Genomic DNA, 21,158 nt, shown 5'->3' on the forward strand with positions numbered 1-21,158 from the left:
CTGCTCCTCCTGGCTCCATTAAATTTGACGGACTTAGTGAAAATATGGAAAACACTGTTTAAATTGTGCATTGGTGCCACCTGCTGGTAACTTAGAGTCATAGCAGTCATTAACAGCTGAAAGAAATATATAAATTCATTTCCCTCCCTTTTTTGGATTAATTAATAAGAACATATTCATGTTTAAAAATTAAAAATAAAATTCAATGTTGCGAGCGTGTGCAAAATTCTGAAAGCAATATAGCCCACATACAGGACAATATTCAAGTTCATCAAGCAACCTCATCCACTAGCTAATTATTTTTAGCTGTAGGCTACATGACATTTTTTACTGTACTCTGACCCAAAAATGTACTCTACCCAACTAGCCACCACAGTACAAGTCTGCTATATCGAGGCACATTTTTTTCTGATTATACTATACTGTTTCTGATTCAGGGCTTGGACTTGTATCTTTCACTGGTATCTGTGATGTGGGAAAAAAGCAACAACAACAAAAAATACCAAGGAAAATGTTGAAGTCTTCAATTTACAAAGTTTTGGAAATTGTAAACACACACACAGAGCTTGCTGTAGGCCTAGGCTAGTAGCAGAGACGTGGACTTTGCTAGTAGTCACAGCTCAATCACATCTGGCTGTGTATTTAGCAACAACAACAAAAAAACGGAACTTGCATTAATTACTTTTTTTAGTTGGTTTATCCATTCATCCTTCTCCAGTCAACTTACCTGTGTCAAGGGCAAGTTAATTAATTGCAGCTGTGGAAAAACGTGTTAGTTTCGAACCATGAAAAACTATTGAAAAGTCAGATTTTGAACTACAAACGCACGTGTTTTTTTTGTTGTTTTTTTGTAAAGTAAAGGATCTATATACATTTCCCACCTGTACATTTAGGACTTTTGTGAACTCCACACAAGTTGTTTTCTTTTTTCTAAACACTTTCCTTCGACACCATGCTCGTATGTTACGTTTGAACGACTGTATTTTTTTCCCCCATGCGCCGTGAACGCCTCACCACCGTGGTCCGTGCTGCGGCCCCTTTAAACTCAATCTCCCGCGTTCCAAGTTAGGCGGAAGTAGAAACCCTATCTGTTCTCTATTTAAGCGCGCCAACAAAGACTCACAAACAGGAGGTCTATCTTGCACTTCGTTCACGGAAGCTCCACGCCGCCTGTTGTCATCCTCTCTCCCTCCACTCCACCGTCTTTCCTTTTTCGACATGCCAGAGGAAACGTCCGCCGCCGCCTCGTCCAGCTCCGGGAGGTAAGAGCCGTTTGAGCCGTTGGTGGTGGTTTCTCTGCCCGGGGAAACGCGGCTAGCTTAGCGGTTAGCATACGAGCTAACCGACCAGCGCGACCTACGGTGTTTTAGTTCAAAGTCTGGAGAAATGTAGACTGTTCAGACGTGTAACCGGTGGCTGTGGCTGTTTAAGTAACCGCGCTGTGACCCGGTGGATGCTCACGTCACGTCACGGCGCTAACGGACATCACTGAAGCTCGGCTAGCAGGCTAGGCTAACCGCCGCACGGCTGCAACACAACAACAATAATACAGATAACTGCGGCTGAGCGGTGAAAACTTTCAGAGCGCACAAGACTGTGGTTATGTTTGTGAGAAAGTGAGTCGGATGACTTTATTTGTTTTTGACGTTGACTGACTGAACTCGTTTTGAACTCACGTTTGGTTTTTTTGGTTTTTAAACTTTTGCAGTGTGGAGGAGAAGCCGTGCTCGTCATCAGCCGCCGCAGCAGCAGCAGCAGACAGGTGAGTTTGAGTGTCTGCACGGCTGCACCACATCTGTTCACATTATTATACAACACTTGACATGCATGTCCTCCTGTCACAGCAGCAACTGTTATAAACGGACATTAAAATGCAGTCTTTTGCACAATTTGCATGCATCCCAAACAGAATAATTTGCATGCAACTTAAACAATCGTTTAATATAGTTGTTTCTATAACATTTTGATATGAAATTTCGTGTCTGGCCTTTAAAATTGCAGTAGAAAAAAACAGTGAGTGAACTAGTCATTATTTATTTTTTATTTTTTCAAAATGTTCACATTGCTATACAACATTTGACATGCATGTCTTCCTGTCACAGCAGCAACTATTATACAGGGTATTACAAGTTTAGTTTATTTGTTTAATTCATTGAAAAAATAAAATAAAACGGTTCAATACTAAATAATTATGCAACTCCTGAATGAAAGGGGGCAGAAAAAAGCAAGAAATCCTTATACAAATTATGGTAGATAATGTTTGTTCACATTACAACACTTGATGTGTATGTCGTCCTGTAACGGCAGCAGCTGCTATCACAATACACTTTTTTGCATGCGACCTAAACAATAATTTAAAAGTAGTTTTAGTGATTTCCATAGTGTTTGATATGAAACTGGCCTTTAAAATGCAGGAGAGAAAAAAGTGAATTAGTTCATTTACCACAACTATGTAGTTATGGTCATCAATATTATGTACTTTGTTTGTTTCTTCCCTTGCAGCTCTGTCGATGTCATGGAGGAGGCAAAGAAACTGATTGGCACAGGGAAAAGACATCTAGTGATGGGGGATGTTGTCGCTGCCGTCAGTGTTTTTCAGGAAGCCTGTGCTATGCTGTGAGTACTTGAGGGAAAAGGGATGTCACTACTTATCATTGTTTGTCTATTAAGATGGACATTTGTTCACTGTTTCTTTTCTGATGATAAAATAACTGAAATGCTTATTGAAATGAGGTCAGATCATATCTTGGCTTGTTGCCTCATTCCAGTATTGCACTTTACATTGTGCAATATTCAGCTGCACTTTGACCCATCGCAATAAAAAAAATCTTCACAACACTTGTGTCTTTTTTTTGCCAGGGCTGCAAAGTATGGGGACACTGCAGATGAGTGTGGAGAAGCCCTCTTCCTGTGTGGGAAGTCCCTGCTGGAGCTTGCCAGGTCAGTTGATGCAGTACTTGGTGGTGATTTTGTATGTGATTTCTTTTATTAAACTGGGTGTAAAGTAAAATATCTAAGTTCTCTCCAACCCAAAGCAGTATTTCTGTTTGTTTTGGATAACCCAATCTTTTTTGCGTTTGTCAGGATGGAGAACAGTGTCCTTGGTAATGCCCTGGAGGGAGTCCCAGAGGAATCGGAAGAAGAGGAGCAGCAGCCTAACTCAAATATTGAGAGTGCCAACAACCTTGATGGTCAGTGTTGGGAACTTTGCATAACTTTTAAAACATTGATCATCATTCATCCATTTCAAAAAAGATCTAATTCTCTGAAAAGTAACTATTTATATTAAAAGCTGACTTCATGGTTAGATTACATTGATACATTTGTCATTTTGTATAAACCCCGGTCCATACAGTGAGATCTAAAGCATTTAAACCCAAAACACATCAAGATGGCAGTGGAATAGTAATCTCTTGCATTAATCTGGCAGTGTAACTCACATTTGTCAGTGTCAAGAAAAACTCAGTTTTTTCATGTGACGCTGTGGTGCAGAACAAACTAGAGATGACCTACGAAAGCAGGTCTATGACGCAATGGCCGAGCAGGAGGCGACTGACACCAAGTCTGGAGATCCAAAGAGCCCTGCTGAGGTGAAGAAAGAAAACGGGGTGGCAGGGTCCCCAGTCAAACTCGTGAATGGGGCAGAGAAAGCCTCTGATGCTCCCGTGAATGGGCAAGAGAAGAGTTCAGTCCAGGAAGCTGAGGAGAAGACGCCAGACGCCCCTGTGAACGGTGCGGGGGAAAGTCCTGCTGAGGCCCCTGCTGCCGAAACTGTGACGGAGAAGAAGATGCAGAACGGAGAGACGGCCGAGGCCAAGCCGAAGGATGAGGAATCCAACCCAGAGGCTGAAGAGGAGCCCGAGGGCAGTAGATCTGTGGATACTGAGCACTATTGGTGTGGATGGGTGTGGCACAAGTTTGGTATTGATACAAAAGAGTCAACAGGTGTTAGGAAGGTGGAGGGGAGTGCACTGGAGCAAGTGGAAACAGCACTTTTATTGTTTATGTGCAGACTTTCATTTGGTTTCTATTGAAGACAAACTAGAAAAATGAGTGTCTTGCTCTTAGTAATTATCCTCCATCTCCACAGATGATGACGATGATGATGATGACGACGATGATGACGATGAGGAGGATGGAGCGCAAAATGGACAAGAGAAGGTGAGTTCACTTCCATGGGAATTTGACACAATTGTCAAAAAATAAAGCGCAACCATACTGACATGTGCCTCTGCTGTGTTTCAGGATGAGGAGGAAGTTGGGAATTTGCAGTTGGCCTGGGAGATGCTGGAGGTGGCAAAAGTCATCTTTAAGAGGTAATCACTTGGAACAATGGTAAAAAGAAATCAAGCAAGTCTGTTAGAACTGTTAGAAAGTTGTAGACTGAACATGTGAGTTTAAACAGGCTACCTCCAGTTGCATGCACAAAGCTAGGGGCCCTAACTCTGCCTGAGAGTGTGGGGCAGTGAGGTGACGTGGCCTTTTGCTTAATACATTTTCATCTTTGCAGGAAGGAAAGCAAAGAGGACCAGCTTATGGCGTCCCAGGCGTATCTGAAACTCGGAGAAGTCAGTGCTGAATCGGGTATGTTCCAGGCACAAGACGACAAACATGCAACATTCACTGGTCATGTAGACGCCCAGATTTCACGCTCTGAATCGGTGCTCGTGTGGCCTTTTCTTAATCTTAATTGATTAACGGAGTCAAATCAGTCTGAACATGAACAGTTTGAGGGGACAATATAATAGTTTGTATACACACACATCGGGAGCATTCGGGGTAGTTTAGTTTCTATAAATCATTAAAAGGTGTGGAGAGGCTGCATTGTCTGTGTAGAGCTAAAACAACTGCATTCACAGCTGGAAATACAACATGCCAATGAACAATGTTTTAAGTTTATGACTTGAAATTTTCCAATAGTGTCAACTGGTTCGACTTCTCCCTATATACAATGTATATATTCCCTAATGTATTCCTACAATAGATAGATGGATAGATACTATTCCTAACATATTCCTAATGTATTCCTACAATAGATAGATACTATTCCTAATATATTCCTATATACAATGCTATCGTTTATTTATTTCAAATTGATTTAATTTTTAATAAAAATATACTGAGAAAAGAAAAAAACATGGAGAGATGAGGAAAATAATCAAAACTGACATGAAAACCAAAAAGCACAATGCTAAACGTGTTGTGTCGTCCAGGTAACTACCCCCAGGCACTAGAAGACTTCCAGGAGTGTCTCACCCTGCAGCTGAAGCACCTGCCTCCCCACAGTCGTCTGCTGGCCGAGACCCACTACCACGTCGCCACCACACTGTGCTACATGGACCAGTACAGCCAGGCCATCCAGCACTACAACAGCTCCATAAAGGTCATCGAGGCTCGTCTGGGTAAGAGGTTTTTCAGAAACGTCTTCTGCATAAGACTGAGATTCAGGCAGGTGGAGACAACAGACTGAATTTATACTTCTGTTTGTGGTCTGTGCACAGCCATGTTGCAGAAAGTGATTGATGCAGCAGAGGGAGCGGATGCAGCAGCAGCGGAGAAGAATGAGCTGGAGGAGCTGCAGCAGCTTCTGCCCGACATCAAGGAGAAGGTGGAGGACGCCAAGGAGAGCCAGAGAACAGCCAGCACCGCCTCCCAGGCCATCCAGCAGACACTAGTGGGTACACACTCGTCAGCCTGGATCAAAACCCGCTCCTCAATATCATAACCTGTGTTTGTGATGTAAAAACGGATTGTAAGGTTAACACAAGTGTGGTAACTGACTGACCTCTTGCAGGGCGGAGCCTCAACCTCGTCGGCGTTCATGTGTGAAAACGGGGGCCCTTCATCGTCATCATCATCATCCTCATCGTCTGCAGCGTTTGCCACAGTCAGCCAGGTAAGGACTTGTGCTGATGTTCACTCATCTAAAAACCATAATTTTAATTTAAAAAAAAAAAAGAAAATGTGCACCATGAAGAGATGAGAGCAATCAAACTTTTCCATTTCAGATTCCAGTCAAGAAATCTGACAGCGCCTCGTCTTCCAAAGCGGTCTCGGACATCTCCCACCTCGTCAGGAAAAAGGTGAGGACGACTCATCTTATGCAGATCCTGTTAATAAAGTTTTTTTTCTCCCTGTTGACCTCTTGACCAGTTTGATCTGACTCCTCAGAGGTGGAACTTGACTCTCAGAGCTGCGGAAGACAAAACTCTTCACCTCTTATAATTAAAACTGGCCTTGTTGTTGTGCGGTTTGTGTGATTGCCTGCTTTGGTTGCAGGGATGTCATCATGGCTTTGTGTTGCTGCTTTTGTGTGACGTGTGCGGTGACTGTGAAGTGTGACTTTGGTATTGGTAACTGTAGTGTAGTTGTGGTCTGTATGTGTGTGTCAGTAGATGATGGAGTGGTGGAGCTGAATCCAAAATCATGGGCTTGATGCGTGTGCATGATTCATTTAAATTGTGACTTAAATGGGCGATGGCAGCTCGTGTCGACTTCGCACTGTTTTGCTTTGAATGAATCCAATTGTGTCAGAAGCCAACAATTTCCTCCTCACCACCCCCCTTTTGACCTGGTCTTATGTTTCTACACAGAGGAAACCAGAGGAGGAGAGCCCAGTAAAGGACACTGATGCTAAACAAGCGAAACAGGAAGCCACAGTTAATGGCAGCGGTGACTCTAGTGCCAGCCAAGGCAAAGGAGTCCAGGAGGGAAAATCACAGGAGGCGAGTGATAGGCTCATGTCTTTGTACTCACGTCTGCACGATTGTGCTGTGACGTTGTAGTCGCATGTAATTTGAGTTTTTTTTTTGGCTCAAGTTGCCTTTTAGTATCTGAAAGTTTTGCCTGGATGAAGAATGCAGCCAAATCAGAAGTTGATAACCTACAGGAAGTTGAGTCCTGTATAATTTGTTGCTTTTAGCTCATACATGTTAAACATGATGAAACTGGGACTTGTCTTTGCTCAACAAGGTATAATCAAAACTCCAACTTCTCCAGTCCTTGGAAGTGGCATTCATCTGTAAAGAGGCAACATGGCACCAGCTGTTGCTGTGGAAGTTGATGCAGTCTTAAATCGTCCGACTGGACTTGAAACATTGTCTGTTTGCATCACTTAACGTTCACAGCTCTCTGTGTAAACGTTTGTCTACAGTTTGCAAAAGGAAACAAATGATCTATCAGAGACAAACCAGCAGTCTGGAAACATTTCCTCCTGATGAGGATGTAGAGATGCAAAGCAGGAAGAAAGCAGAACCCCTCGTCTGAGTATTTGTTTTTTTGATGTGATGCTAACTGCTTGTTCTTGTCTCATTTCCTGTAGCCTGCCAACCAGTCAGCCTCTGTCCAGTCTTCAGCGTGACGGTCCACGTCTCTTTTCTGATCTTCAAAACCAGCACAGCATGCCTGTCCAGCCCCTCTCCACCTTCAGCAATTTTGTTCTGTAAATAAGATCCATTTTCATAGATTTGTCTGTCCAGTTTTGTATACTTGTAGTAAAAAAAAAAAAAGAAAATAATAAAGAATTTGCAGATGTAAATTTGTATCAGCACTTTTTTTTTGGTAAGATTTTCTTGGCAACTTGATTCAGCCAACCAGGTCCTTACACATGTGTGGACTTCCTCTTCCTCCCACATCATCCACCTTTTTGTTTAAATTTCCCATGTGTCCCATGATTATGAACAGTCGTGATTAACACTGCCTTGAGTCCAGCTAAGCTGTTTGTCAGTCCACAGTGCTTTCCATGCATGTGCTGCAGGGTACAGTGCACAAGCTGTGCATCTGAAAATGGCTTAACATGCATAAATGAACTGTAGGTGAAGAAAACCAGACATTTTTATTTTCATTTGTAGTTGAGTTAATCAAATTCATTTGTCACCAGGCTCTTATACAGTTTCATTCCTATTAATCATAGTTAAATTTATGTTTTCCATCATTGTGCTGCTCCTCATGTATTAAGAGCTGTCCTTCATCTGTTTCTCGTTGACTCCCTACAACAAAATGATACAAAGAGAAGGAGCTGCCTCACTTAAACTCCACATGATAAAATTTTGACATTTGAGATCCGATGATACGTCCTCACTGTAGAGGTGTTTTCCGCTGCGTGTTTGTTTCTTTCAGTTCTGCCTGGCTTCATCTGTGGGTGGAAGGTCTGTGTGATGAGCTGCGGTCGACTGGGAGGAGAGACGATCTCCTCCTGTGGCTCGTGGAGCTGAAACCATCAGAGCTGTGTTTCTGTGGACGGTCGCAGGGAGAGAGGACACCTGTGTGGAAACAGCAGTTATTACCACATGAAATAGCATTCACCTGATTTTAGTGCAAAGTTGATTATTCCTTTTCTATATATGAAGTCACATCTATGGTGGCCCTGAGAGTTATTCTTTGGTAAATAAAACCTACCACAGCTGGGTATTTATAGAGTCTGGTGCTGCTCAGGTCGGGCTTTGTGAGGGTCTGCACATCTGCATCTCGGCCGTTGACCAAACGAACACACAGCTCCATGTTGCCCACCTTCAGTTTACAGAAACACACATAGTCAGGTGTGTTGTCAACAACCTGAACCCCCCCCAAAAGAAACTCACTAACTATGGAGTCTAGTCTTTGTACCTGGGGTATTGAGTTGAGCTGAGAAATGCGTAGTGAGGGGTTAATAGGCAGCATACGCACTGGCGCCCTCCAGTGGCCGCTACGAAGCTGTTGGAGTTGAGAAGATAAAACTTTTCAGTGTTTAGTAGCAGATGGTGATTTTTCAGATCGTTTTAAACTACGGTTATTAAGACTAAACTCTGCCAGATGGTGCAGCCAGTTTCCTAAATGCTGCGGCAGGTGAGGTGCAGAGAGGTTTAGACATTTTGTCTTGAAATAAAGAATTTACTATTCAACCACTTCAATGATGAGTGGTAGAGGATGGCTCTAAACCGACAAGTCCATCATTTCAAACAGCAGTATCGATGAAGATGCAGGTGTTGGACCTGGTTGTAGTGGTCAAAGAGCTCCAGTTGTGTCCAGCCACAGGACGCCAGTCTGAAGACCTCCTGGTTATAAACATCCAGATCTCCTGCTGCCTGCACCTCCACCAGCAGACAGAGGGAGGGCGACGGCTGCATCCTGCAGGACAAAGGTCAGTGGACACATGAGAGTTTAGCCATGGCTCTAATTTGATTATTTATATGCTGCTCTGTGGTGGTCAGGTTTGTTTTTATAGTTTAGTATAGATGCTGGTGTTGATGTATAGGCTAATTAATTCAAATATCATGACAAGGAGAGTTTGAAGGTGATCCGTGACTAAATCTGACGTTAATTCCCATCTACTGATTTGTTTTAACCAATCAATCGTATCGTATATTAACCTACACCTGAAATACACAGCATCATAAAATCATGCACTTAAACTTTTATATGAAATAACAGGGTATCCGCGGGGTCTTAAAAAGTCTAAAATTTGAAAATCTAAATTTTAGGCCTTAAAATGTCTTAAATTTGTTGAATTATCGTGTTCAAGTCTTAAATAATTTTAGACAGGTCTTAAATTGTCTTATGCCCACCATGGGCGAGCATTTCACTCGCATGTGTAAACCAGGAAAATCACAAAAAAGAAAGAGCACAACCTGCGATTGGTCAAAAACTACAAATCCCACAATTCTCTGGCCTCAACAATAACAGTAAGTAGGCTAAGGGAGAGTGGAGCTGTCGGTGAAAAAAGGAAACAACGCCACGTCTGGTCCTGTTCTATGTTGTTCGTTCACACCGTCACCGTTTATTCGTTACGTCCGCGGTGTAAAAGGCCGTAACGCAAAGACGCGATTAGGCGCGCGACGCGGTATACGCGACTTTTTTTTTTTGCGATGCAATACACGCGATTCTTTTTGGCGACGGGACCATCGCGTCTTCGTCTATTTCATCGTGTTTGGTGGGAAGACCCACAAGGGGCTTCCCACCAAACACGAGGAACGCTTTTTTTTCGCTCGAGTTGTGACGCGCGACCAAACGCGAGATACGCGATTTGACGCTCTTTTTGACTCGTGTCAAAAAAAAAAAATTCACCAGCCCGCCAACAACTTTTTTTTTTTTTTTTTTCAAAGGAGGTTCAACTGGACTTAGTTATTTGTCTAGGAAGACGTTTCACCTCTCATCCAAGAGGCTTCATCAGTTCATGTAGCATCTGACCAGGCTGGGACTGGTCCAACTAACTGGTGTGGAGACTCAGTATAAGTCCAGTTGCTTTCGATTTAACCTCCTTTGAAATACTATGACCTGGACAAATGAGAATATGCACAGGCCTACAACAACATTTCTGCTCTCATCAACTTGAGGTCACAACGCTGCGCTGTAGCTGCTCTGGAAGTCCGAGACACTGAGGCCAAACGCCGCCGTCGCTTCTGGTCCATGACGGCGAGTTCCGGGCTGATGAGCTACAGAGACTTTAGAGTCAAAGAGGAGCAGTGCGTCGCTGTGTCGGACTGTTTGGATGTAAAGAAGCTGCACAGAGTCAGGTGAGCAGAAGCTCAAGGAGACTAGCGGACTTTTTTTTTTTTTAATAGCCTCTTCATTCATCTTGGGTGGGGGGCGGTGCGCCGTCTTATAATGTTACAGAAAACCCTGCATTATGTTTTTTACAACTCGTGTTCCTACACTATAGAGACAACTTGCTGTTGGCTCTATATTTCAAGAAACTTGTTTTAAAAGGCACAATTCACCCATCTTTTAACCGGGTAGTCACGTCTCCAGTCCAGCCGCGTCGCCAGACAGATTTCACTGGGGCACGTGCCCCAGTATTGATCTGCAGTGCCCCAGTAAAAATTTCACCAGTAAAAAATTAACTTCAGAGTTTTAAGTCTACATAGCATAGGCTACGGAATGCGCACACAACTACTTCATATGGTAGCCTAATTTATTCATGTGTAGCGACTTCAGCTGATTTGAAGCCGCTGTCAGACAGAGAGAGAGAGAGGCGCTGTGAAGCAGCTGCGTGAGGCACGTAACGTTAGCCGACAACCATAGTGCGAATTACAGGGGGGTTTGGGGGGTTTGACCCCCCCAATTGCGACTTCGACTCCCCTAAAATAGGTACAAATAACAGATAGGGGGGTTGAAACATTTATCTTTCTTATTAGTAATCATAAATACTACAATAAACAGTATTTTCCATAGTTATGCCAGGAAGATGCTTGCAGTAAAATTTCAGACACCCCTAGTGGACTAAACCATTTCATAGGAGTGACTGGCTCACTTCCAAGTCGGCGCGTGCATTAAAAAAAAAAGACTTCACGCCATCTCATGGAGCGCTGTAAATTAATGTAAGAAGCTATTTAATACACATACTGACTAACTTTAAGAGTTTCAGAATTATATTGTGTCAGGTGTCTACAGTTCATCTTGTACATGCCTCCTACCTTTTTTTCTTTCTTTTTTGCTAGGAACACCTGGCCTTTACCTGCTCGTCCTTCTTTGGCGTCTTTATGTTGATTTGCATATTGCTGCTTCCTCTGACTCTTTGTCACTATTCCTTACCACGCCGCCTGTTAGTCCGTTTGATTTTTCTTATTAGAAATCGATCCATTTTGTGCCCTGTGCAGTCACTCTGGTTAGCGGAGCTATAATAACCTGCAAGCTGCACTGCGCTGAGGTTGTAAACAAAGCCGCATGCTGCGTTGCCAGGTTTGACATTTCCCCCCTTTTGGAAACAACATAATTTAAGTTAATGAGTTTAATGTAGATGTTTGCGTGTTTGTAGTGCAGTGTTGGGCTATTTGTGTAGCCTATATGTAGCACATAAAAAAAAGTTTTATCATTTAATTTTAATAGTCTTTGAGTGGTGGTTTAGTTGGGCTTTTATCTTTTTAATAGGCCTAAAAAAAAAAGAAGAAAAAAAGAATTGGTGACCTCAAAATCAAACTTTGTGAGCTGTTTTCTTAAAATACTCTAATATGTTTCTCACTTCTGAATCAATGGTAAAGATGAGATTCACCATAGCTCTGGCTTTTGGGCCTATAGATAGAGTCCTATCTTATCCTTAGTTCCAATATTGGGACCAGTACAGGATGTGAATCTGTCTGGATTAGAGCATGTATGGTAACACATCTGCCATCATCTTTGCTATGTAGATAGTGTGTTTGGTTCTAGTTCAGCATTTTGTGGCTCTGTGTTTGAACAGAAATGAGGGTGTGTGGGGGTCTCACTTGCTGGCAGTTTAGATCTAGAATATTTTGTTGGTGACTGCAAAAGTTGTTTCTGTGGTACATTATGTGCCACATGAACTGTAAAATTGTGTAAAATTTGGTTTATCATCATCTACAGACTGTAGACATGTATAGTTTAAAGCACTATTTATGTTTTTTTATGATAAATAAGTGCTAAAAATGTTTTTGCTCGTGCACTTTGCGCGCTCACATGAATTCTTTGTGCCCCAGGTGTGCCCCAGTACAGTATTAGGTCTAGTGACGCCCCTGCTCCAGTCTGTCGAGCGGGCGAGCGCACAGCTGATGTGCTTCCATTCCAACAGACGCACGGATTCAGTGTGGACAGAGAGCGTCAGATGTGACGCGATTGTCGGACGCTCGCTCGCGTCGCATCCAGTTAGCAGGGCCGGCCCCTGGCATAAACACTCTATGCGGTTGTTTAGGGCCTCAGCCGTCAGGTGGGGCCACATGATCAGAAAGGCACTGGGGTTCAGTTCAAGTCATTTTAACACTGAGGTCGGCGCGCGCATTTACGCGACGGTCTTGATATGTTTTTGTTTATATTTCGGTCATTTTACGCCGTAGAAACGCGGTTTAACTGCTCCTGTGACCGAGGGACGGCTCTCCTCTTTCAAATACACCCGCCCTCGATGACCTACGTTATTCACAGCCAGGGTTTGAGAGCCAATAACAGAGCATAGTGCACGCATCGTCCCCTCTCACTGTGCGTAATTGGTTGAATCCGTTGTCTGTCAACTTGAGCATACGTGATTGGTTGAATCGCCTGTCAGCCAACTTCGGCTAACCAATTGGCACTCTGGGATCACTAAGGTCCTTCCTATCACAGTTTTAGCTCCATGGTTTACCTACAGCGGCTGGCATGGAGAGAGACGGCAGAGGAGACCGAACCTGTCAATTAAAACAACGGTGAAGCTTCAAACCCACAGAATCGTTAGAGAAGCGGTGGTGACGGTGCTTCAGACACTGAAAGTTTTGACTCATCTGATGAGCATGATTATTTAAAATATATATATAGGCTATGAGAAAGTTCAGACTTAAACTCAGCTCCAGCTCTGTATACAGACCTGAGCTCTTACACTTTTTTTTTTTTTTTACCTTTCACATAGCACAGACACAGTGACAACACACATTATATGAACAATGTAAATTGTGTGTTTTCCATTTATTTAGTAAATATTTTTGTTTGAAGAGGAAAAAAAGCTAATTTCTCATTTAAAAAATCTGATGAAGCTTTGAAGTCAATATTCAACTTCTTTTATCTCACATTTAAGACATTTGGTGAAAATAGAATGCCAGAATGACAACATTTATGCTCAAAAGGCGATTTTACTAAATTTCATTTTAAACTTGTTTTCTACACTTATCTATTACTGTATTCATATCCTATTTCAAGCACCAAAAGAGTTTGTTCTCATGACTGAAGGAGTGTTTTCACAAGGGATGAAATTTTTCAGAAAATTTGGCCTAAATTATTTCTTTATACAGTGTTCTAGGACAAATTGGCCTCAGTGTGCTTAGAGCGGAAGATTAGACATAAAACACTTGAGTATTGTTACATCTGTCTATCAAACATGTCTGTTTGAGTGTGTGTATGTGATTTGGTGTTTGCGCTTAGAGTGGGCCACAAAAAAAATCTTGTTTAGGGCCACCAAAATGCTAGGGCCGGCCCTGCCAGTTAGGACACAGTGTGAGCAGCCACATCCACTGCGCTCTGGATCAGCTGATCGGTGCTCAGGTGACGTTAGATCTTCACTTTTTTAAACTCATACAAAGTGCAGCCAAACAGCAGGCTGAAGAGAGAGGACCAGCAGCAGCAGCAGCTCTGACAGCTCCTCTGTGGCGCTGCAGACAGGCTGCAGGTGAGTTGGCGTGAGAGCAGAGTGCCGTCTTTCTTTTTTTTCTTTTTTCTTTTTTTTAGCAGCCTTTGTTACAGGTGATAGGCTACATGTCCATGTGCATGTGCATGAGAACTGATTTTGAATCGAAGAGACACCCAAATATTCACATCCTTCAGTCCAGGCTTTTGAAAAGAGAGTAGCCTATAAAATCAGCCTCATGTAGCAGTTAACTTTAAAATGGTTCGAATATATTGCTGCTGAATAAATCTGAAACACGTGATGTGCATTTTTTGGGGGGAAATATGGCTTCTGATATAATAGTCTGTAGACATCATCATCATTCAACGTTTTCACATGGTCTGGTGTTAATAAAGCAAACTAAAAATCGCAAAAAGAGAATCAAGAATCGGTTGAATCGAAAATCGATTTTGAATCGAACCGTGACCCTAAAAGTCAGAATCGAATCGAATCGTGAGCCACCCAAAGATTCACATCCCTAGTACAGAGACCTGCCACAGTGTCATGGTGCATTAATATAAACTTCAACCTCAGAGCTGTCTGTCCTCAGACTGTCCTGACTGTCCCTGAACATAATAGCAGAAACCATTACAGAGTGAGTTTTTTCCTTCTGACCTAAGATGATTTTTTGTTTGTTTGTTTCCTGTCCTTTTCAATTTTCCCACTTCACTTCTTCTGTAGAAAGCAAGGAACTGAAAAGTTGTACAAGTATATCTCAGTTTAAGAAAATGTTTTAAAAAAGAAAAAATAAGTTCCTACAAAAAAGAACGAGAAAGAGAAAAGGGTACTATAAGTTTTTCTTCATCCTGCTCCTTTTCATTTATGGTGATGATGTGTACATCATGTAAATACGTGCAATCATGTGAAGTATGTAAACCATGAATGGAATAAATCAAAATGAAATGAAATGATGATAATCTACACTGCCCTTACCTGGTTGCAGGTTGTTTGACCGACAGGAGTGCACAGTTTCCAGCGGTGAGGCCGGGGCTGTAAGGCAGGGACCTGACAGGAGGCAGATGATGCGGTGGTCCTACCTGCAGACCCTCAGAGTAGAGAGCTGCTACCAGACGCAAAGCTTTCTGAGAGGCATCAAGTCCCAGAACCAGGTCAAAGAAAACCACAAAACCTGCTCTGAAAGACCAGAAGATGTTGTTTAAATTTAAAGAAAGGTAAGAGGCTAGTAGAGGATGTGGTGTGATTGATGTGCAGCCAAGTCTTATCAATTCAGACATGTAAATGATCTGTGGGTGGCGTGGAGAAGGGAACTGACTCTGGATCGTAGGGAGCTGGACCCAGAGCATCCAGTGGGTCCATCGTGGCTCGTCCGGACAGAGAGGAGAAGGACCGTGCTTCCAGCTGATGGAAAAACAGAGATTATTATTATATCATCAACCTCGAGAATCAAGACGGCTGCAGAACCAGTCTCTATAAACTTGTACCAGTGAGAGTGGTGCATGAATGTGAGGCTTGGTTTGGAGTGGGAGTGGACCAGGAGGAGGTGGAGGAGGAGGTGGATCGTGTCTCCAGGGCCTGGGGGCTTCTTTGCTTCGCTCCATCTCTGCCTGTAAACTGGAAATCTGCTGGAGAGTCTCCCTCTGGATCAGCTCCAGCTCAGTCCTCCTCACTGCTGCTGCACAACAAACACAACATGTGTAACTAAACTAAACACTGGAGGACTGTAGGACAGTGAAGGTTACACCTGCTTTTCACCGGCATGTTATTTATCTCCACTGTGGCTCAGTCTTATTATACCAACATCACTAAACAAGTGAACAAAAGCATTTTAACCACGAACTCAGAGAGAATTTGTTAGAAACTGTGACAATAAGACAATATAGAAGACTGTCTGACCGTCGTTGTCGTGGTTTCTCTCTCTGGCCAGTCGGACCCGGAGGATCTCCTCCTCCAGTCTCTGGTTCTCCTGCTCCAAAACCAGCAGCTCCAGGGTCAGATGCCGCTGACGAGGCTTCACCTCTGGATGTGGAGGAAAACAAAGACCAACAGGTCATCTATACCCTCAGTTTTATGCCATAAATTTGCAGCGTGTCAAGTACTGTTGGCTTTGGTTTGCTTTATTTCGATCATGTATGAGTAACACAAGAAAGTAATCTGAGAAACAAACAAACAAAACCAATGAGAATAGTCAAAACAACAACAATAATGTGAAGCCAACATGTCCGAAAAGGAGTAGGATGAAGCATATTCTTATTTAAACGTACCCCTTCTCCGCTAGTCAATTAACAATCAGTCTCCCCAAACATATTTATATAATACATATTTACAAAAAACAGATACATAAATCATTTATGAAAACACACAATTGTTAAATCATCGATCATCATCTTTCTTGACCCTAGATATGATTTCCATAGAGTGTGTGTTTTATATTTGTCAGGCTTCAGTAAACACAAGTCTAATAGTCATGGAAATCTGCATGGAAAATCAGCTCAGTGAGTGCAGCTGTGTTGACAGCCACTGCGTATTTATTTATATTTTATTCATATTTACATGTTATTCAGGCTTACTTGTCGTCTTGGCCTTGGTGGAAGCTGCTGCTGCTGCTGCTGCTGCTGCTGCTGCTTGGTTCTTCTCCAGACTCTGGGCTTCTGCCTGCAGCTCAATCATCTGAGCCACAATGACTGGATCTGACCCAGCGGACTGTACATAGGCCCGTCGCAGGCTTCTGCAACAACCAGACCTGATTTACCCTCAAACACAAAGAGGCAGCTCAGGAAAACAAATTCATATTCACAGGCACAGGGTTTTTTTTTAAATAAACCCCTCAGGATAAAATGGATGTTTATACTTTATCTGGGCAGAGAGAGGGTCGTCTACACAGGAAACAAACTCGTAGTTGTCATGATGCATCTTTTTCTCGTGGGCCGGATCTGGCTGATCAGCAGGTACAGAGACCTTTTGTGCACTTAGAAGAGAAGAAAACAAAAAACACAGTAGATCATCTAAATTGGATCATCTTGTGACATCAATGGAAAGACTCCGAGCCTGAAACTGCAAAACAAAATTCAATCTCCTGTACCACAAATGTTGCAATAAGGAAACTACTTGGGAATAATAAAATACAGAATTGATGTTCTGTGTCTTAGAAGCCTGGAGGGGGAAAAAAATAAAAAATCAGATTTCACAGAATAATACTCTTGGTGGCAAAGCAGTGCAGACAGTCATTTCTCTACAGAAGTGTTTGTGCAGACATAAGTCACCTTATAAACACATTAAATGAACTCTGTGTTGAAGCAGTTAGTTGTTACAGGACAGTTTTAAATGCGTATGTTACCTGGGTGTTCACGTTTAATGTTACTTCTTAAGTCTTATTCACTGTGTTGAACTACAGTGAAATACTGTATACCTTTCACTTTATGTCTTTTACAGCTGCAGTTACTTTACAATTTCAAAATGTATGTAGTTGTACATAATCGTTAAAATCGTTTCCATTCATCATCTGTATAAAAACAGTTGGATGAAACTAACAGGAATGTCAAATTTTCCACAGTTTGAGGTTTGAATGGTCCTCTTTTAACGACATCATCACGTTGCACCCCCTTCTTCTTCTATAATTGCCCACGTTTATCTCAAGGCACTTATTTTCTAATATTCAAAGACTGCATTTCAATGAGCCTCTATGTTTAGGCTTGTACTATAATAGCGGCATAATAGATAGATATACTTTATTGATCTCAAGCTGGGAAATTACATTAATGATCAGAAAAAGACAATTAAATCGTCAATTGCAATTATTTTTATGGCAATTTACCATCAGCCAAAATGTTGTGATTGTAACAGGCCTAAATGTAATATTCAAGATTCAAAGTTACTTTATTTGTACCCTTAGATAAATTTGGTTCACAGTAAGTGAGCCAGCACAAGACAAGGACATGTTTGACAAAGAGACGACAGTACTCAAGGCTAAAAGGAAAACCCCTGGTAAATAACCAGAAAAAACAACAAAAAAAAGACACAAGATAAGAATAAAAGAAAGCCAGTAATAAAAAAAAAACAAAGGAGTGAGAACAAAATAAAAGAAATATGAATGAAATAATCTGTAAAAACATTGAACCAATGACCAAGTGTCCCACTTGAGATGAGGTATGTATGCCATCAGAAACAAACAAGATAAAAGAAACATGTATTTGACAATTTTTCATCTTTTAAAATAATTACAATTTCATTATCACTCATTACCCAAAGGAAAAATTACATGCAGGTCATAGAATACATCTACAGGATAGAAAATACAATAGAAATAACAACAAGAACACTGGAGCGGACACACACACACACACACACACTTACTGTAATGTACGTAGATGTTCAGACAGCTGGTTCAGTGTTTCCTCGTTCTTCTCCTCCTGCTCCCTCAGCTCCATCAGCAGGTGCTCCAGGTGAGTCGTGTTGTTCTGCTCAGACAGGAAGCTCACCTGCTGGGTCAGCTCTGACACACACACACACACACACACACAGTACAGGGTGTCACACAGAGGCAGCAGCAGCAGCAGCAGCTACTTGGCCTGTGCTGGACTCTGGCAGCTTTGTGTTGCTCACCATCTCGTTGCTGCTCCAGCTGCCGGTTGTGAACGTGTATCAGGGCCAGTTGTCGTTCATGGAGCGTCGCCATCTCCTTCATCTCCCTCAGTGTCTCGCTGTGACCCAGATGATGATGACGCCCACTTGAAGCCTGAAGAAGAGCGTGTGTTTATAAATGGACAGATTTATGCACAGCGTTTGGCTCTTGAACACGTTGCACCCTGGAGCAAAAAGATTCATTTCCTGTGTCACCTGGAGCCCCAGAGTCATTAAAGTGTGTGACCTGTGACTCAGAGAGACTCCAGGGGCCGAGGACTTAGTCTATTATTCAGGAACTCCTCCAGTATAGAAGAAACATGAGCACTTATAGTACCCAGACACACATGCAGGTGCTAATTACACATTATATAGGCTGAGTCGAGCAGTAAAGGGAAGAATCACCCATCCTACCTCGGTGCGTGTCGACCTCGGTGACCAATTTGGCTGATTTTCCTCAATGGACATCCTCAACCTGTGAAACTGAACATCACAGGAAAGACATCATGCTGTTTTTATTAATATATAAATAACACTTGGCTGTGTGTATTGTGTGTCATGTGTAATATAATACCTTTCCTAATCCCTTTTGGAAATTGCTCACCCAGTGTGTCTTGACTGTCATAATCACATTCAGACATGAATTTTTAATCAAAGATTATTTGAACCGCCTGCAGTGTTTGGTAAAATGACAACAAAAATACACAACATGTTGCAATGACGCCTTCGTCTCTGTTACAGTAAGTTCTTATGAATCAGGCTGATGGATGAAGATGCGAAGAAAGTGTGTTTGAGGTGCATGACTGTTCGGTTTTTACCTCGTCAGTCAGATTTTGCAGAGCAGCTCTCTCTGTGTGACGACTTCCTGCTTCGTCTTCTGCTCTCACAGGCTTTGGCTCGACGTCCGCACTCCTCCGCCTGACGACAACGCGGTTCACCCTCTGACCTCTCATCTACACACACACACAGTCAGGTTTGTTTTCAGTTGTTTAAAATCAGCTTCACTGCGGTTCATCTCTAGATATCTAGATAGATAGATAAACAGATAGACAGACAAGCCGATTGATAATAACAATGATAATTGGTAATAATAACAGTGTAATTAAGTCTTTGTTTCCATGATACAGTTGTTTTGATGGAGCTTTTTGTGATTAAAAGAGAAAAATCAGGATTTTATTAGTTTTATTATTAGATTTATTAATGTTTGTTTTGATTTACCACCAAAAAAGCAGGATTAAAGGAAAAATTAATGTGAAAATTGGATATTTACCATGTAAATGTATTTATATATTCACTTTACTTCACTCAGTGACAACAAGTTCAACTACAGTTACAGCAACATCATTTAATTCTTCCCCTCTAGTTTAAAGCAGAAGTAAGTGGTCCGGTCGTTTTCGCTAATGCTGCGTTCCAGGCAGGCTTTTGAAATCGTAAATTACAGCTTCAAGTCACAACTTACGACTTTGTAGCGTTTCAGGCAACCCACTCGTGTTTTTCCGACCTGTTTACCGGTGAAAGTCACTATAACGGCCACTCGTAACTTCCGACCGGTGAACTCGTACCAGATCGAACTGGTACGACTTCACGGTTGGAAAAATACGAGTTTCCTTGAACGCACCATAACAGTCCTCGTCCCTACGTCGCCACATTCACGGCGTCCCTTGGCTGCACACAGCCCTGCATGCCGTTCTCTCTCCTCATTGGATAAAAACTGTAGGATACGATAAATGTTTTCTCTTCGGCTCAGAGCAGAGCAGAGTGACTGACAGACCCGTGTTTCGGTCCAAACACTCTATGTAAGTGATTGCTGTCGGAAGATATAACTATTTAAGACTTATATTAACACAAATATATCACTTACTTCTGCTTTAATCACTTGACATTATTTGGTTTCCTGTATCGTAGGGTCAGATGCTACAGTTACCCGTGACCTTCGACCCTGCTGAGATCGCTCACCTGAACCAGATCGGGCGTTCTGGTGTGTTTGGGGTCCACCACGCCTCCTCCACCTCGGCCGCTGACCCGACCTCCGATGCAGAACAGTGCAGCGTGTTTCTCCAGCAGCCTGGTGGAGCGAAACACCATGTCACAGGCTCCACAGAACAGCTCCTCCTCCATCTGGTGTCAGAGCTGCTGTTTTACAAAGAGACAAACTGAGCTGCAGGGTGGAGACACTGTGATATTAATCTGATCACCTATTAATATCCAACCCACTAACTGAAATACAGGAGGAGGAACTCACTTCAAAGCTGTGAAACAGAATAATATCAGGTCCCAGAAGATTGTCGCAGGAAAGGTAGAAAAAAAAAAAACTCCTCTTATTGTTATTCCAGATTAAACCAAAGGGATTGGCTCATTTCAAACTTGGAAAACATGTTTGGTTTGTTCCTCCTCAGCTCAGCTTCATGTTTGTTGGTAACTGTCACCATGTCACCGACTTCATTGTCAAAATGTGGTGAGCTGTTGCTGTTGCTGCCTTTCTATTACATGTGTTATTTTTCTTATACTTTTCCATTAAAATTGGGCG

General features: G+C 42.4%; 2 protein-coding genes across 3 annotated transcripts; one reads left to right on the forward strand and one right to left on the reverse strand.

Moving 5' to 3' along the window:
• Positions 1-1,053: 1,053 nt before the first annotated feature.
• Positions 1,054-7,537, forward strand: LOC146989055 (histone-binding protein N1/N2-like). 2 transcript variants are annotated; one of them, XM_085774980.1, is made up of 15 exons: positions 1,054-1,262; positions 1,709-1,762; positions 2,503-2,616; positions 2,860-2,940; positions 3,085-3,191; positions 3,493-3,867; positions 4,091-4,161; positions 4,246-4,316; positions 4,511-4,584; positions 5,214-5,402; positions 5,502-5,674; positions 5,795-5,896; positions 6,009-6,083; positions 6,594-6,725; positions 7,322-7,537. In XM_085774980.1, the coding sequence occupies exons 1-15, from the start codon at positions 1,219-1,221 to the stop codon at positions 7,358-7,360; spliced, it is 1,701 nt and encodes a 566-aa protein (XP_085631106.1). In that variant the 5' UTR covers positions 1,054-1,218; the 3' UTR covers positions 7,361-7,537. The 2 variants fall into 2 exon arrangements, with proteins under 2 accessions (XP_085631106.1, XP_085631107.1); XM_085774981.1 differs by lacking the exon at positions 3,493-3,867.
• Positions 7,538-8,114: 577 nt separating this feature from the next.
• ccdc17 (coiled-coil domain containing 17) lies at positions 8,115-20,874 on the reverse strand. The gene is made up of 15 exons (XM_085775338.1): positions 20,588-20,874; positions 19,450-19,584; positions 19,046-19,114; positions 18,614-18,746; positions 18,365-18,503; positions 16,863-16,979; positions 16,582-16,739; positions 15,908-16,030; positions 15,496-15,686; positions 15,327-15,412; positions 14,987-15,187; positions 8,970-9,105; positions 8,605-8,691; positions 8,398-8,508; positions 8,115-8,261 (listed from the first exon to the last, which is right to left on the reverse strand). Exons 1-15 carry the CDS (start codon positions 20,747-20,749, stop codon positions 8,115-8,117), a joined length of 1,995 nt encoding a protein of 664 aa, XP_085631464.1. The 5' UTR covers positions 20,750-20,874.
• Positions 20,875-21,158: the final 284 nt, after the last annotated feature.

This window comes from Trachurus japonicus, chromosome 4 (genome assembly GCF_045865225.1).
Source record: "Trachurus japonicus isolate A0001 chromosome 4, Traja_1.0".
Lineage (NCBI taxonomy): Eukaryota > Metazoa > Chordata > Actinopteri > Carangiformes > Carangidae > Trachurus > Trachurus japonicus.